This window comes from Podarcis erhardii (genome assembly GCF_964252035.2).
Source record: "Podarcis erhardii genome assembly, chromosome: 7".
In the NCBI taxonomy this organism is placed as follows: domain Eukaryota; kingdom Metazoa; phylum Chordata; class Lepidosauria; order Squamata; family Lacertidae; genus Podarcis; species Podarcis erhardii.
The window spans coordinates 91,275,996-91,292,240 of record NC_138511.1 but is presented as its reverse complement, the minus strand read 5'-3'; the positions used below and the strand labels follow the sequence as shown (position 1 = coordinate 91,292,240).

Below are 16,245 nucleotides of genomic sequence, written 5' to 3'. Positions count from 1 at the left end.
AGCTCGCCCCCTAAAAATATACCAAGATGCCAGATTCTGAAAAAGGGATGGTTTAATAGACACACAGGAAGCGACCTTAGAGCAAACCAGTCCATTGATCCATGTACCTCAGTACTGTCCATAGCTGTCAACCGTCCCTTATTTGGCGGGAAAGTCCCTTATCCCAGTGCCGTCCCTTCCTCCCTCCCTGCCAGCCAGGGAGGAGGGAGGCTCCAGCTGTTTTGCTTGGCTGCGTTGCTCACCCAATAAGGAGTCTCAGAACGACTGGGGGTGGTGGAGCTTGCATGCCTTGTGCCAATCAAATTGGCCGTGTTTCCTGGGGACTCGCCTTTGCTCAGCGCTTCCCAGCGGAGAGGGGACGGTGGTTTTCCTTGCTGCATCCCCTTTGCCGGGTTGCTGCGCTGTGGGAACCACCGCTTGAGGCTTCGTTGGGCTGCTGGCAGGGCTTTCTGCCTTTGGCTCGGAGGGGCTCAGAAGTTGAACATACCTGTGCCCCTTGGAAAATCCCTTATTTTGGCTGCTGATCCCTTATTTTCAAAGTTGACAGCTATGGACTGGCAGCAGCTCCCCAGGTTTCCATCCAAAGCGGATGCTCTAACACTAAGCCACGACTTTTGCCCAAAGTGCCTACGCCAGGGTTTCCCAACCTGGCTCACTCTTTTTGGACTACACTTCCCATTCATTCCTGGGCACTGGTCCTGCCAGCAAGGGATGATGGGAGTTGTAGTCCAGAAACAGCTGGAGAACCAAGTTTGGGGAAATCTGGACTGCACAATTGACTCCTGTGGCTTATTTCAAATCAGAACCAATAAAGGTGGTGAAGGTCCTGTGTGAGTGTCTGGAGGCGGTTGGAGGATGGATGGCAGCTAATGAATTGAGGTTGAATCCTGACAAGACAGAAGGACTCTTTTGGGGAGATGAGGCGGGCAGGTGTGGGGGACTCCCTGGTCCTGAATGGGGTAACTGTGCCCCTGAAGGACCAGGTGCGCAGCCTGGGAGTCATTTTGAACTCACAGCTGTCCATGGAGGCGCAGGTCAATTCTGTGTCCAGGGCAGCTGTTTATCATCTCCATCTGGTACACAAGATGAGACCCTCCCTGCCTGCAAACTGTCTCGCCAGAGTGGTGCATGCTCTGGTTATCTCCCGCTTGGACTATGCGCTCTACGTGGGGCTACCTTTGAAGGTGACCCAGAAAATACAACTAATCCAGAATGCGGCAGCTAGACTGGTGACTGGGAGCAGCCTCCAAGACCATATAACACTGGTCTTGAAAGATCTTCATTGGCTCCCAGTACATTTCCAAGCACAATTCAAAGTGTTGGTGCTGACCTTGAAAGCCCTGAATGGCCCAGTAGACCTGAAGGAGCGTCTCTACCCCCATTTTTCAGCCCAGACACTGAGGTCCAGCTCCAAGGGCCTTCTGGCGATTTACTCCCTGCGAGAAGCGAAGTTACAGGGAACAAAGCAGAGGGCCTTCTCAGTGGTGGCACCCGCCCTGTGGAACGCCCTCCCACCAGATGTGAAGGAAATAAGCAGCTATCCTTTCTTTAAAAGACATCTGAAGGCATCCCTGTTCAGGGAATTTTTAATGTGTGACATTTTAATGTGTTTTTAAGCTTTTTTGGAAGCCACCCAGAGTGGCTGGGGAAACCGAGCCAGATGGGTGGGGTAATAATAATAATAATAATAATAATAATAATAATAATAATAATAATAATATATTATTTATACTCCGTACATCTGGCTGAGTTTCCGCAGCCACTCTGGGCGGCTCCCAATCCAATGTTAAAAACAGTACAGCATTAAATATTAAAAACTTCCCTAAACAGGGCTGCCTTCAGATGTCTTCTAAAAGTCTGGTAGTTCTTGTTCTCTTTGACATCTGGTGGGAGGGTGTTCCACAGGGCGGGTGCCACTACCGAGAAGGCCCTCTGCCTGGTTCCCTGTAACTTGGCCTCTCGCAGTGAGGGAACCGCCAGAAGGCCCTCGGTGCTGGGTATAAATAATAAATTATTATTGTTGTTATTATTTGCTCTCCCACCATGGGCAGCCTCCAGTTCCTTCTCGAAGGAGCTCTTGAAGCCACGTTGGAGGAGGGGGGGTTGGAGTGGCTCAGGACCCCCCCCCCCAATCCTGCCTGGGCCCTGGGTCAGTCCAGCCCTCCATCCTCTCAGGTCAACAGTGTCACTGCACAACCAGGTCCAGGGATGAATGTTTGGGCCTTTCTGATTCACACCAGCTGAGAAAATACACAGCGGAACCTTATGGTATTACCCGGAAAAGGGGAGAGAAATGTCCCATAGGTGTTGTTGTTGTTGTTGTTGTTTAGTCGTTTAGTCGTGTCCGCCTCTTCGTGACCCCCTGGACCAGAGCATGCCAGGCACTCCTGTCTTCCACTGCCTCCCGCAGTTTGGTCAAACTCATGCTGGTAGCTTCGAGAACACTGTCCCACCATCTCGTCCTCTGTCGTCCCCTTCTCCTTGTGCCCTCCATCTTTCCCAGCATCAGGGTCTTTTCCAGGGAGTCTTCTCTTCTCATGAGGTGGTCAAAGTATTGGAGCCTCAGCTTCAGGATCCGTCCTTCCAGTGAGCACTCAGGGCTGATTTCCTTCAGAATGGAGAGGTTTGATCTTCTTGCAGTCCATGGGACTCTCAAGAGTTTCCTCCAGCACCAGAATTCAAAAGCATCCATTCTTCAGCGATCAGTCTTCTTGATGGTCCGGCTCTCACTTCCATACATCACTATTGGGAAAACCATGGCTTTAACTATACGAACCTTTGTTGGCAAGGTGATGTCTCTGCTTTTTAAGACGCTGTCTAGGTTTGCCATCGCCTTTCTCCCAAGGAGCAGGCGTCTTTTAATTTCGTGACTGCTGTCACCATCTGCAGTGATCATGGAGCCCGAGAAAGGAAAATCTCTCACTGCCTCCATTTCTTCCCCTTCTATTTGCCAGGAGGTGATGGGCCCAGTGGCCAGGATCTTCCCATAGGTACCAGCTGCAATTGTTTGAAGGGGTAAAGCATAGGCAAACTCGGCCCTCCAGATGTTTTGGGACTACAACTCCCATGATCCCTAGTTTACAGGAGCAGTGGTCAGAGATGATGGGAAATGTAGTCCCAAAACATCTGGAGGGCTGAGTTTGGGGATACCTGGGGTAAGGGGTAGAGGTGGCAATCAAAACACCCAAATAAAACACACCTGACTGAAAATCCGGACTGTTTGCATTAAGGAAAGTGACAGAGGGAAGTGTGAAATAATGCCTGCTTTGATGCAACGTCATCTAACGTATCCCCACAAACAAATCAATGCAAGTGCTCAATGAGCAGGTCATCTGGAAGTGTCCTCACTCGACCCAAGTCCACATTTTAAAATAAAATCAGAAATTCTAAAGGGCTCGAGGATGAGTTGAGTTCGACAAACAGGCTGCCTGTGCTTCACCAGCCATCCAGCAGAGGGAGCTGTTGCTGCACTTTGAGAGCAGGTGAGGTGGTCCAGCCATGATGCATTTTGCAGGACCGGGAAGTTTTGCAAGCGCTGCAAAAAAAGTTGGTTTATTTCATTTGCAGAGTCATGCTCTCTTGGCTTGCAGCTTCCACAGGCAACTTGTGCACACAGGCCAGGAAAAAACAGACATTCCACCCCCCCCCACCTTTTAACCCTGCACGTAGCCAGGACTTTTGCATATCAAATCTGCATTTTCGGTGCAGAAGGCAAAAGAATAGCATTGTGACCCAGAAGCAGGAATTTGGAGTGCCGGCATGCCGCTGGATGAAGCGCTGCAACAGGAGAGACTGCACGCAATTATAATAATTATTGTTGTTGTTTAGTGGTGTCCGCCTCTTCTTGACCCCCTGGACCAGAGCATGCCAGGCACTCCTGTCTTCCACTGCCTCCCGCAGTTTGGTCAAACTCATACTGGTAGCTTCGAGAACACTGTCCCACCATCTCGTCCTCTCCCCTCCCCTTCTCCTTGCGCCCTCCATCTCTCCCAACATCAGGGTCTTTTCCAGGGAGTCTTCTCTTCTCATGAGGTGGCCAAAGTCTTGGAGCCTCAGCTTCAGGATCTGTCCTTCCAGTGAGCACTCAGGGCTGATTTCCTTCAGAATGGAGAGGTTTGATCTTCTTGCAGTCCATGGGACTCTCAAGAGTCTACTCCAACACCAGAACTCAAAAGCATCCATTCTTCTGCGATCAGCCTTCTTGATGGTCCAGCTCTCACTTCCATCCATCACTACTGGGAAAACCAGAGCTTTTACTATACGGACCTTTGTTGGCAAGGTGATATCTCTGCTTTTTAAGATGCTGTCTAGGTTTGTCATTGCTTTTCTCCCAAGAAGCAGGTGTCTTTTAATTTCGTGGCTGCTGTCACCATCTGCAGTGATCATGGAGCCCAAGAAAGTAAAATCTCTCACTGCCTCTATTCCCCCCCCCCCCCATAATAATTATAATTATGATTAATTGGGTTCTGATTATGGGCTTCTCGGAAGAGGCATCCGGTCGGCCGCTGTGAGAAGAGGATACTGGACCATGTGGGCCACAGAGACCTGATGCTGCAAGCCTCTTTCTGTGTTCTTGTGACTTCAGTGTGAGGCACAGCTATGGAAATGTAAATTGCACAAAAACACACAAACCCCAGACTCTCCAAGCGTCCCTATTTTCCAGTGACAGTCCCAGATTTACAGAAGCCGTCCTGGTTTTTGATTTGATCCTGGAATGTCCCACTTCTCATTAGGACGTCCCTATTTTCATCAAATAAATGTTGGAGGATATAGAGTTATGGGACGTCCCAATCCAAGGAGATACCGCATTTTTCGCTCTATAAGACGCACCAGACCACAAGACGCACCTAGTTTTTGGAGGAGGAAAACAAGAAAAAAAAATCTCAGAAGCCAGAACAGCAAGAGGGATCGCTATGCAGCGAAAGCAGCAATCCCTCTTGCTGTTCTGGCTTCTGGGATAGCTGTGCAGCCTGCATTCGCTCCATAAGACGCACACACATTTCCTCTTACTTTTTAGGAGGGAAAAAGTGAGTCTTATAGAGCAAAAAATACGGACCAGCAACCTTTAGAAGTCATCTGAAGGCAGCCCTGTATAGGGAAGTTTTTAAATGTTTGATTTTGTGTTTATATTTGTTGGGAGAGTGGCTGGGGCAAATCAGTGAGGTATTATTATTATTATTATTATTATTATTATTATTATTAAGAGGTAAAGGGAACCCTGACCATTAGGTCCAGTTGTGACCGACTCTGGGGTTGTGGCGCTCATCTTGCTTTATTGGCCGAGGGAGCCAGCGTACAGCTTCCGGGTCATGTGGCCAGCATGACTAAGCTGTTTCTGGTGAACCAGAGCAGCTCATGGAAACGCCGTTTACCTTCCCGCCGGAGTGGTACCTATTTATCTACTTGCACTTTGACGTGCTTTCGAACTGCTAGGTTGGCAGGAGCAGGGACCGAGCAACGGGAGCTCACCCCATCATGGGGATTCGAACCGCCAACCTTCTGATCAGCAAGTCCTAGGCTCTGTGGTTTAACCCACAGCGCCACCCGCGTCCTTTATTATTATATAGGACGTCCCTATTTTTGTCAGAAAAATGTTGGAGGGTGTCAAACCCAGTGAAGTACTGTATACTTTGTCCAAGCCTGAGTGCTGGCTTATTTGAATCTATAGCAGATGTTTCAGGGAGATTTGGAGTGGGGGCAAGTTCCCGTGCATTCATCTTGGAGCTCTTCCCACTTTTTAAAGGAGAACAAAAGGTTTTTCTTAAAAGGGGGAGGGAAATCCCATTGCCTGCCATGTACTGCAAGGCTGCAGGAGATTCTCAAGCCCTCTCCCCAAAGCCTTTCTGCCCTGCTCCACCACCAAGCTCACACAGCCCAACAGGCTGCCTGGGAGAGGAAGGGTTAAATAGAGCAACCCCTCTCACCTGACCCAACTCTATGGATGATGATGATGATGATAATAATAATAATAATAATAATAATAATAATAATAATAATAATAATAATTTTATTATTTATACCCCGTCCATCTGGCTGGGCTTCCCCAGCTACTCTGGGCAGCTTCCAACAAAATATTAAAATACAGTAATGCATCAAATATTAAAAGCTTCCCTAAACAGAGCTGCCTTCAGATGTCTTCTAACAGTCTGGTAGTTGTTGTTCTGGTAGCTGAGGCTCCAAGACTTTGGCCACCTCATGAGAAGAGAAGACTCCCTGGAAAAGACCCTGATGTTGGGAAAGATGGAGGGCCCAAGGAGAAGGGGACGGCAGAGGACGAGATGGTGGGACAGTGTTCTCGAAGCTACCAGCATGAGTTTGACCAAACTGTGGGAGGCAGTGGAAGACAGGAGGGCCTGGCGTGCTCTGGTCCAGGGGGTCACGAAGAGTCGGACACGACTAAACGACTAAACAACAGCAACAAAGTTGTTGTTCTCTTTGACATCTGGTGGGAGGGTGTTCCACAGGGCGGGTGCCACCACCGAGAAGGCCCTCTGCCTGGTTCCCTGTAACTTGGCTTCTCGCAGCGAGGGAATCGCCAGAAGGCCCTCGAAGCTAGACCTCAGTGTCTGGGCAGAACGATGGGGGTGGAAATGCTCCTTCAGGTATACTGGACCGAGGCTGTTTAGGATCCCCTTAAGCAGGGCTGGAAGGCCCTGGACTATCCATGGACAAAGAAAGGGGGCTCTGGAAAGTGGGGGGAGACACTCACACCTACCCAAGAGATCCATTGGTGGAAGGATCGTGTTATAAGAAAAAACTGCTCCATTATCCCTTACGGGGTGTCCAAAAGAGCCCCTATAGAGTCCCTAAGTGGGTGCCCCATCTGTAGGAGAAAACAGCAGAGGCCAACCAGAGAATATTGTTCCCCACATAAGGGAATAAGGGCAGATTTTCGTTTATTACACCCTCCTCGCTGAGCCTTCAATCAGATATCACCCTTCTGAGATACATAATTCCTTGGGATTCCTTCCTCTGTCTAATTTCCAAGCACAGATTAATATTCCAGGTTTAGGCAGCCAATATTCTGGCCATCCAGGAAGTTCTGGAGCTCATTCTGGCTTTCCTCCCCTTAGTTTTAAGTTTGCTAACGTGTTTACGCAGAGGCACCCAAAGGAGTGGAGCAAAAAAATTGCCCCTCCCTGCGAAACACGTCTAATTATCCCCCTAATTATCAGCAGGTGCCTTTGAAATGGTGTGGAAAGCGAAGCCTCCGTGGGAGGAAGTGACACACCCAACAATCGGGGCGTGGAAGGGGAACTTCTCGCCTCACTGCTCCAACCACTAGGCATCATTCCCTTCCGGACCCGGGAAGAGGTCCCTGGAGTCCTCTGCCTCTGAGAAGTCCCTGTTTCCCTTCAAGACCGCTGTGGTCCATTTAGAAATATAGAAATATATGAAAACATAGAAATAGAGGAGGCAAAGGAAGACCAGGGGGGGAAACCAGCGATTTTGGGGTAAGTAGCTCGCTTTTGGACTGTTTGCATGGGAGGCAGCAGAAAGTGCGGCAGGCAGCTTGCACAAAATATTGCAGAGATATGCTGTCACAGATAAAAATGTAACGTTCGTGCAAAGTTAATAATAATAATAATATATAAATCAATATCCATTCATTTCCCCCTGTATAGGGAAGCTTTTAATGTTTAATAATAGTGTATTTTAGTGTTCTGTTGGAAGCCGCCCAAAGTGGCTGGGGGGACCCAGCCAGATGGGCAGGGTATAAATAATAAATTATTATTATTATTATTATTATTATTATTATTATTATTATTATTATTTTCTTTCTGACCCAACCTCCCTCTCAGCCTCCAGATTCTCTCTCATCATCATCATCATCATCATCATAGTCTCTAAACGTTGTTCCTGCTGGCTGGTGGGGCTGATGGGACCAAACCCTGACCTCATAGAATCATAGAATTGTCACAAGGGACCCTCAGGGATCATCCAGCCCAACCCACAGGAGTGCGGGGCAAAAGAATCCCCAAGAGATGGCCAGCCAGCGTCTGCTTAAAAACCTCAACATGCCTTTGTGTGCATATTGTTCAAGATGAATAGGAAGAGGGGTATTTTATTTTATTTTTAAGTGTGATTGTATATATATATATATCCTTCGATGGCTAGTGAACAGATAGGGCAGAGTGGAGCCTCCATGCTCAGAGGGAGTCTATCTGTGAATGCCCATTCCTGGCAGCTGGGAATGGAAGCTTATGGGCTCTCCTTAAACCACTGAGCCTCTTGGGCTTGCCGATTGGAAGGTCAGCGGTTCGAATCCCCGCGACGGGGTGAGCTCCCGTTGCTCGGTCCCTGCTCCTGCCAACCTAGCAGTTTGAAAGCACACCAGTGTAAGTAGATAAATAGGTACCACTCCGGCGGGAAGGAAAACAGCATTTCCATGATCTCTGGTTTCCATCACAGTGTCCCTTGCACCAGAAGCGATTTTGTCATGCTGGCCACATGACCCAGAAAGCTGTCCGTTCCCTCGGCCTGAAAGCGAGATGAGCACCGCAACCCCAGAGTCGCCTTGGACTGGACTTAACCGTCCAGTTGTCCCTTTACTTTTTTTTGTGTAGCCACAGCTGGAAACAGAGTCCTGGGCTGTGATTTGAGCGAGCTCCCTACACGTTCTTCTGAATTGCAGCTGGTGGGAAATCTTGGGGAACCTGTCTGAGGCAGCACCACCTAGACTGGATTAGGCAACAGAGTTGTTAAAGCAGTCTAATGGGTGAGGCAACTGTGCAAGCTGGGCTGGATCCAGGAGGAACCCACAGCTTTCGTGTTTCATTAATGGCAAAACAGCATGCTTCTAGCCCTCAAGGTTGCAACAATCACGTTGCAAAACACGGCAATGTGCAGACCCAATAATGTTTTAATTATTATTATAATTATTATAATTATTAATACCTTTAATTATTAATTATTATTATATATATATAATTTTTTAGGTAAAGGTAAAGGGACCCCTGACCGTTAGGTCCAGTTGTGACCAACTCTGGGGTTGCGGCGCTCATCTCTCTTTACTGGCTGAGGGAGCCGGCGTACAGCTTCCGGGTCATGTGGCCAACATGACTAAGCCGCTTCTGGTGAACCAGAGCAGCGCACGGAAACGCCGTTTACCTTCCTGCCGGAGTGGTACCTATTTATCTACTTGCACTTTGACATGCTTTTGAACTGCTAGGTTGGCAGGAGCAGGGACCGAGCAACGGGAGCTCACCCCGTTGTGGGGATTCGAACCACCGACCTTCTGATCGGCAAGTCCTAGGCTCTGTGGTTTAACCCACAGCGCCACCTGTGTCCCTATATTATTTTTTACCAACCACCAAAACACAAACAGTGAAACCCACCAGGCGGCTGATACATTGGGTATACAATATTCAATAATATACATATTCAATTATAACGTATTCAAATTAACCATATGTACACTTCTATATACCCTAACACTCCTCCCTCCCCAAGGTTTATTTAACTTTTAACATTTTAATTGCCCCAAATTGTTCAAACCTACTCACATAATTCAATATCTTCTCAAACCAATCCTCCTCCTTCTCACAGACCTTAAACCCTTTCATTCTATGTATCTTCACAGTTAGGTATTCTAAAATTATAATATTATTCAGTTTTTTCCTCCATTGGTTCACCCCTAGCTCTTCTGCATTTTTCCAATAACTCACTATAACATATCTGGCTGCAATTACCATCAATTTTACCCATTTGCATTCCTCTTTTGTTTCTAGCTTGGTGCTACTCAGAGTAATAAGAACCATTAATTTAGTTATTTCCACGTTCCTTCTCAGTATTCCCGATATGTGAGCGGGGCTTTATATGCCGCACCGTACCTCTTCTCCAACTTTCCAGATGTTCTGGACTACAACTCCCATGAGCCCGAGCCAGCAGGGGCTGATGGGAGTTGTAGTCCTCATATCCCGCTCACTGGTTTTCTAGCCAGGCATCTGGCCAGCCACTGTGCGAACTAGTTCGGCCTGATCCAGCAAATTCCTATGTTTTATGGAACCTCCAGGTTCATAGGCAGTCTATCTAGACCCCCAGGTTCTTTGGGGTATTCAGCCACTGTCAGAATTGAGCCATTGGCCACATCCTGCAGGACTGCTCTTATGTTCTTAGATCTGTGCATTCTGTTGGCTCATATATTGCAAATTTTATGAGTGCTTGTATATCCACCAGCCTGCTTTTTTTTATATACAGTGGTACTTTTGTTCTCAAACTGACCGTATTTTTCCATGTATAAGACTAGGTTTCCCCCCCCCAAAAAAAATAATGTCAAAAATTAGGGGGTGCCTTATACACGAATATATCTCCCCCCATTTTCTTAAATAGGGGACATCTTATGCATGGGGGGAACCCATGTATAAAAATATGGTAATCTGTTCCGCAAGTCCGTTCCAAAATCAAAGCGTTCCAAAACCAAGGCGCGCTTTCCCATAGAAAGTAATGCAAAATGGATTAATGCGTTCCAGACTTTTAAAAACAACCCCTAAAACAGCAATGTAACATGAATGTTACTATCTAACGAGACCACTGATCCATAAAATGACAGCAATAAACAATGTACTGTACTATAAAATAAGACAGTATTGTAGATGATAAAAATAAAAATAAAATTTTTTCTTACCCACACTGATAGTAGTCATTGTTTGGATGGGGGGCTTTTATCCATTTCCGCAGTCACACAATCAATCAATCAATCAGTAGCTGAACTGGGTTCCACACAGTCACAAAAACAAATTAACCGAAAAAGCCTCAAAAATAAAAACACAAAATAAAAAGCAAAAAGAAAAGCCCCAAACTTAATCCGTTCCAGAAGTCCGTTTGACTTCTGAAATGTTCGAAAACCAAGGCGCGGCTTCTGATTTGTGCAAATGCCCCACAAACATTCTGAAAAACGTTTGAAAACCGGAACACTTACTTCCGGGTTTTCGGAGTTTGAGAACCAAGGCATTTGAGAACCAAGGCACCACTGTACTGCATTATACTGATGGCTGTATCGTATTTCCTTAAATAATTTTTCTAAGACCCCTGGCACCTTAGCAAGCACTGCCAGAACGTCTGAGGGCTTAACTCCGGCTCAGACGACCATCACTCGAAGATACAGTCATACCTCAGGATGAATACGCTTCAGCTTAAATATTTTCAGGTTGCGCACATGCGCAGATGCTCAAAATGATGTCACACGCATGCGCGGAAGCAGCGAAACGCGACCCGCGCACGCCGAGACGAGCAGTCTCGTCTTACGTTTGCTTCAGGATGCGAACGGGGCTCCGGGACGGATCCCGTTCACATCCAGAGGGTACCACTGTATTTTAAAGTGCAGGGGATCTACTAGGAAGCCAATCCTGACTAAATTTCAGGAGGAACTTCCTGATGGAAACAATAGTTATTTGGCGAGGAACAGACTCCGTCGGAAAGCAGTGGACCCTCCTTCATTGGAGGTTGTTGGCTGGTTACCTGTCTGCGCTTCTTCTGCATTGATCCCCATGTTGCAGGTTGGGGTTGGTCTAGTTGGCCCCTGGAGGTCCCCTCCCAATTCTTCATTTCCTTTTTATTATTATTATTCAAAGTTATAACAAGACATATAACAAAATAAAAATAAAAATGAGAGGCACAAATACAAGATGGGTGACACCTGGCTTGAGAGCAGTACATGTAAAAAGGATCTAGGAGTCTTGGTTGACCACAAACTTGACATGAGCCAACAGTGTGACGCGGCAGCTAAAAAAGCCAATGCAATTCTGGGCTGCATCAATAGGAGTATAGCATCTAGATCAAGGGAAGTAATAGTGCCACTGTATTCTGCTCTGGTCAGACCTCACCTGGAGTACTGTGTCCAGTTCTGGGCACCACAGTTCAAGAAGGACACTGACAAACTGGAACGTGTCCAGAGGAGGGCAACCAAAATGGTCCAAGGCCTGGAAACGATGCCTTATGAGGAACGGCTAAGGGAGCTGGGCAGGTTTAGCCTGGAGAAGAGGAGGTTAAGGGGTGATATGATAGCCATGTTCAAATATATAAAAGGATGTCACATAGAGGAGGGAGAAAGGTTGTTTTCTGCTGCTCCAGAGAAGCGGACACGGAGCAATGGCTCCAAACTACAAGAAAAAAGATTCCACCTAAACATTAGGAAGAACTTCCTGACAGTAAGAGCTGTTTGACAGTGGAATTTGCTGCCAAGGAGTGTGGTGGAGTCTCCTTCTTTGGAGGTCTTTAAGCAGAGGCTTGACAACCATATGTCAGGAGTGCTCTGATGGTGTTTCCTGCTTGGCAGGGGGTTGGACTCGATGGCCCTTGTGGTCTCTTCCAACTCTAGGATTCTTTGATTCTACATATTATCCAAAAACATATCATCCCCCATTTTTCCTACCTCCCCCCCCCAAAAAAACCCCACCCACCCCCCGACTTCCCTCAGTTCCAGTCTTTGGTTTCTCCAATAATGCTGTTTTCTGCATGTTACAAAGTTGTATGGATCCTCAAACTGTTTAGCTGATTATTATCAGCAAAAAAATTGTGAATGTTTATTCAAAACCTGCCAAGGAGTCCTGTTCGCTTTGTTGCGTCTTCAAATACCTTGTTAAAGGTTCCCATTCATCCTTAAAGTCACAGTTATCCTTGTCCTGTAGCTTATGTGTCAGTTTTGCCAGCTCTGCATAATCCATCAATTTTTCTTGCCATGATTCTTTAGTTGGGGTTTCTTCAGTCTTCCATCCTTGTGCTACCAGAACTCTCGCGGCTGTTGTCGCATGCATGAAGATGTTTTTCTCTTTTTTCTTTTCTTTTTTTTTAAATAATATTTATTGAGGTTTTGAAAGATTACAAAAATAAAGAAAAAAAGAAGAAAAAAAACAGAAGAAAAAAAACAATTAAAAAAAGACATATCAATCCTTCCATAACTTATCTTTCATTTGCTTGTTTCCTTGACCTCCTCACACCTCCCTTTTTTGTTTTCTAGTTCAATTAACTATTTCAGCAAATCCTTTCCATCTTTGTTTCTATCCTAATAATTTATCTTAATATAATGTGACTTTACATTCTCACCACTTAACAATCTATTTTTACTTAATCCTTTATAACATTTCTGCTAAAACCACGTAACTTCATTCCAACATCCTTCTAACATTCCTCAATTTTGCAATGTTTCTGTAAATAAACTTTAAATTTCTTCCAATCTTCTTCCACCGACTCTTCTCCCTGGTCTCGGATTCTGCCAGTCATTTCCGCCAGTTCCATGTAGTCCATCACCTTCATCTGCCATTCTTCCCGGGTGGGACATGAAGATGTTTTTCAACTTTTTTGGCAATTCTTCATTTCCACCACCCTCTGCCTGACGAGCCCCATCTCTTCCTGCGCTTCCAGGTCGCGGCCAGCCATGGGGACGGCCCCCGAGCCCCTGAACCCGTTGTGCCGAGCATACCTCTATGCCTTCCACGGCTACCTCTTGGAAATCCTGTTCACAGCCGTCATCTCGGGCGAGGACTGGGCCTTCGGCGGGGCCACCACCTTGCTGTCTTTCTTCGTCTACGGGACCTGCGGCCTGGCCTTGGAGCGCATCTACCTCTGGCTGCGCAACGACTGCTGCCTCCTGACTCGCTGCCTCCTCTACAGCCTCTGCATCTACCTGTGGCAGTTCTCGACGGGCTACGCCCTCCGCTCTTTCGGCGCCTGCCCCTGGGACTTCAGCGAGTTCCGCTACAGCTTCCTGGGGATCGTAGCCCTAGAGCACAGCCTCATCTGGTTCGTGGGATCCCTCCTGCTGGAGAAGTGGGTCCTTGCCAACGTGTTGAGGCTCCGGTTGGTCGAGGCCTGGAAAGCCAAACCTCGTCCCATGCCCAAATTTGCGCTGAAGGACGACTGACCTCCGGCTGGTTTTAAGGAGGAGTAGAAAAGAGCGAGGGTCTGGGTGCTGGGACTCCATTCTCCTCCTCCTCTTCCACTTGGACCTATAATCCTCTTTTAAAGCCATCTAACAGATGGAGGTTGAATCCTGACAAGACAGAAGGACTGTTTTGCGGGGACAGGAGGCGGGCGGGTGTGGAGGACTCCCTGGTCTTGAATGGGGCGACTGTGTCTCTGAAGGACCAGGTGCGCAGCCTGGGAGTCATTCTGGAATCACAGCTGTCCATGGAGGCGCAGGTCCATTCTGTGTGCAGGGCATCTGTCTACCAGCTCCATCTAGACTGGTGACTGGGAGCAGCCGCCGAGACCACATAAAACTGGTCTTGAAAGATCTTCATTGGCTCCCAGGACGTTTCCAAGCACAATTCAAAGTGTTGGTGTTGACCTTGAAAGCCTTAAACGGCCTCAAAGGCCCAGTATACCTGAAAGAGCGTCTCCACCCCCATTGTTCTGCCCAGACACTGAGGTCCAGCTCCAAGGACCTTCTGGCGGTTCCCTCCCTGCGAGAAGCCAAGTTACAGGGAACCAGGCAGAGGGCCTTCTCAGTGGTGGCATCTGCCCTGTGGAACGCCCTCTCACCAGATGTCAAAGAGAAGAACAACTACCAGACTTTTAGAAGACATCTGAAGGCAGCCCTGTTTAGGGAAGCTTTTGATGTTTGATGCATTACTGTATTTTAATATTTTGTTGGAAGCCGCCCAGAGTGGCTGAGGAAGCCCAGCCAGATGGGCGGAGTATAAATAATAAATTATTATTATATTATTATCTAGGTTGGTGGCCATCGCTGTTTCCTGTGGCAGTGAGTTCCACCGGAACTACGCGCTGCATCTGGTTGGCCGCTGTGAGGATGCTGGACTAGATGGGCCAATCCAGGAGCCTCTTCTTAGAACCGTAGAGTTGGATGGGACCATGAGGGTCATCTAGACCAACCCCTGGCAAGCCAGCAGTCTTTCACCCAATGTGGTGCTTGAACCCACAACTCTGGGAATAAATGTCTCATGGGCAACTGACCAAGTTCTTATGCTCTTAACTCTCACTGAGGGAGCAATGAAAAGGGTTCACAGGGCGATCCGAACCATGTCTACTCAGAAGCCAGCCCTGCCGATTTCACTCACAGGTAAGTAGGTTCAGGATTGCAGATGATGTGTGAAAGGAACGTTTTTTTAATGTGCTGGGAAACTTCACTGAACTCCTTGCGAGTAAGAAGAAGGATCCGGGCCATGGGAAAGAACTTTGCTGGATTATATAGCAGCGTATCAAATGTGGACACACTGTTTAAATTCCATTTACAACTAACTAACTAACTAACTAACTGCATCCATTCTTCGGCGATCAGCCTTCTTTATGGTCCAGCTCTCACTTCCATACATCACTACTGGGAAAACCATAGCTTCTTCTTGGGAGAAAAGCGATAACAAACCTAGACAGCATCTTCAAAAGCAGAGACGTCACCTTGCCAACAAAGGTCCGTATAGTTCAAGGTATGGTTTTCCCAATCAATTAGTCGTGTCTGACTCTTCATGACCCCACGGACCAGAGCACGCCAGGCACTCCTGTCTTCCACTGCCTCACGCAGTTTGGTCAAACTCATGTTCATAGCTTCGAGAACACTGTCCCACCATCTCGTCCTCTGCTGTCCCCTTCTCCTTGTGCCCTCCATCTTTCCCAGCATCAGGGTCTTTTCCAGGGAGTCTTCTCTTCTCATGAGGTGGCCAAAGTCTTGGAGCCTCAGCTTCAGGATCTGTCCTTCCAGTGAGCACTCAGGGCTGATTTCCTTCAGAATGGAGAGGTCGGATCTTCTTGCAGTCCATGGGACTCTCAAGAGTCTCCTCCAGCACCAGAATTCAAAAGCATCCATTCTTCGGCGATCAGCCTTCTATATGGTCCAGCTCTCACTTCCATACATCACTACTGGGAAAACCAGAGCATGAACTATACGGACCTTTGTTGGCAAGGTGATGTCTCTGCTTTTTAAGATGCTGTCTAGGTTTGTCGTTGCTTTTCTCCCAAGAAGCAGGCGTCTTTTAATTTCATGGCTGCTGTCACCATCTGCAGTGATCATGGAGCCCAAGAAAGTAATATCTCTCACTGTCTCCATTTCTTCCCCTTCTATTTGCCAGGAGGTGATGGGACCAGTGGCCAGGATCTTCGTTTTTTTGATGCTGAGCTTCAGAAGCGTGTAGTCTTGCAAATTAAAAGAGAGAAAAAACTTTTGTGCACACAGCTTGACAATTGCACGCCAATGGCCAGGGTGAGGCCAGGATTTGCTATTCTGCACAAGAAAATTATGGATGTACACTAGCCCCAAAAGCTATGCTGTGGCTCCTCCTTTGGAGACAGCAG

At 47.4% G+C, this 16,245-nt stretch overlaps 1 protein-coding gene across 3 annotated transcripts in view; it reads left to right on the top strand.

Moving 5' to 3' along the window:
- The window catches only part of LOC309346116 (transmembrane protein 229b-like), a 31,556-nt gene extending 17,488 nt beyond the window's left edge, over positions 1 to 14,068 (top strand). The window contains exons 1-2 of one of the 3 annotated variants that reach the window (XM_081869817.1): positions 6,557 to 7,454; positions 13,363 to 14,066. In XM_081869817.1, coding sequence (XP_081725943.1) covers positions 13,376 to 13,861 — 486 coding nt within the window. In that variant the 5' untranslated portion in view covers positions 6,557 to 7,454; positions 13,363 to 13,375 and the 3' untranslated portion in view covers positions 13,862 to 14,066. Of the gene's footprint in view, positions 1 to 6,556; positions 7,455 to 13,362 lie in introns of those variants that run through there. The other 2 variants (XM_081869816.1, XM_081869818.1) reach the window with 2 other exon arrangements.
- The last annotated feature ends 2,177 nt before the right edge of the window (positions 14,069 to 16,245 follow it).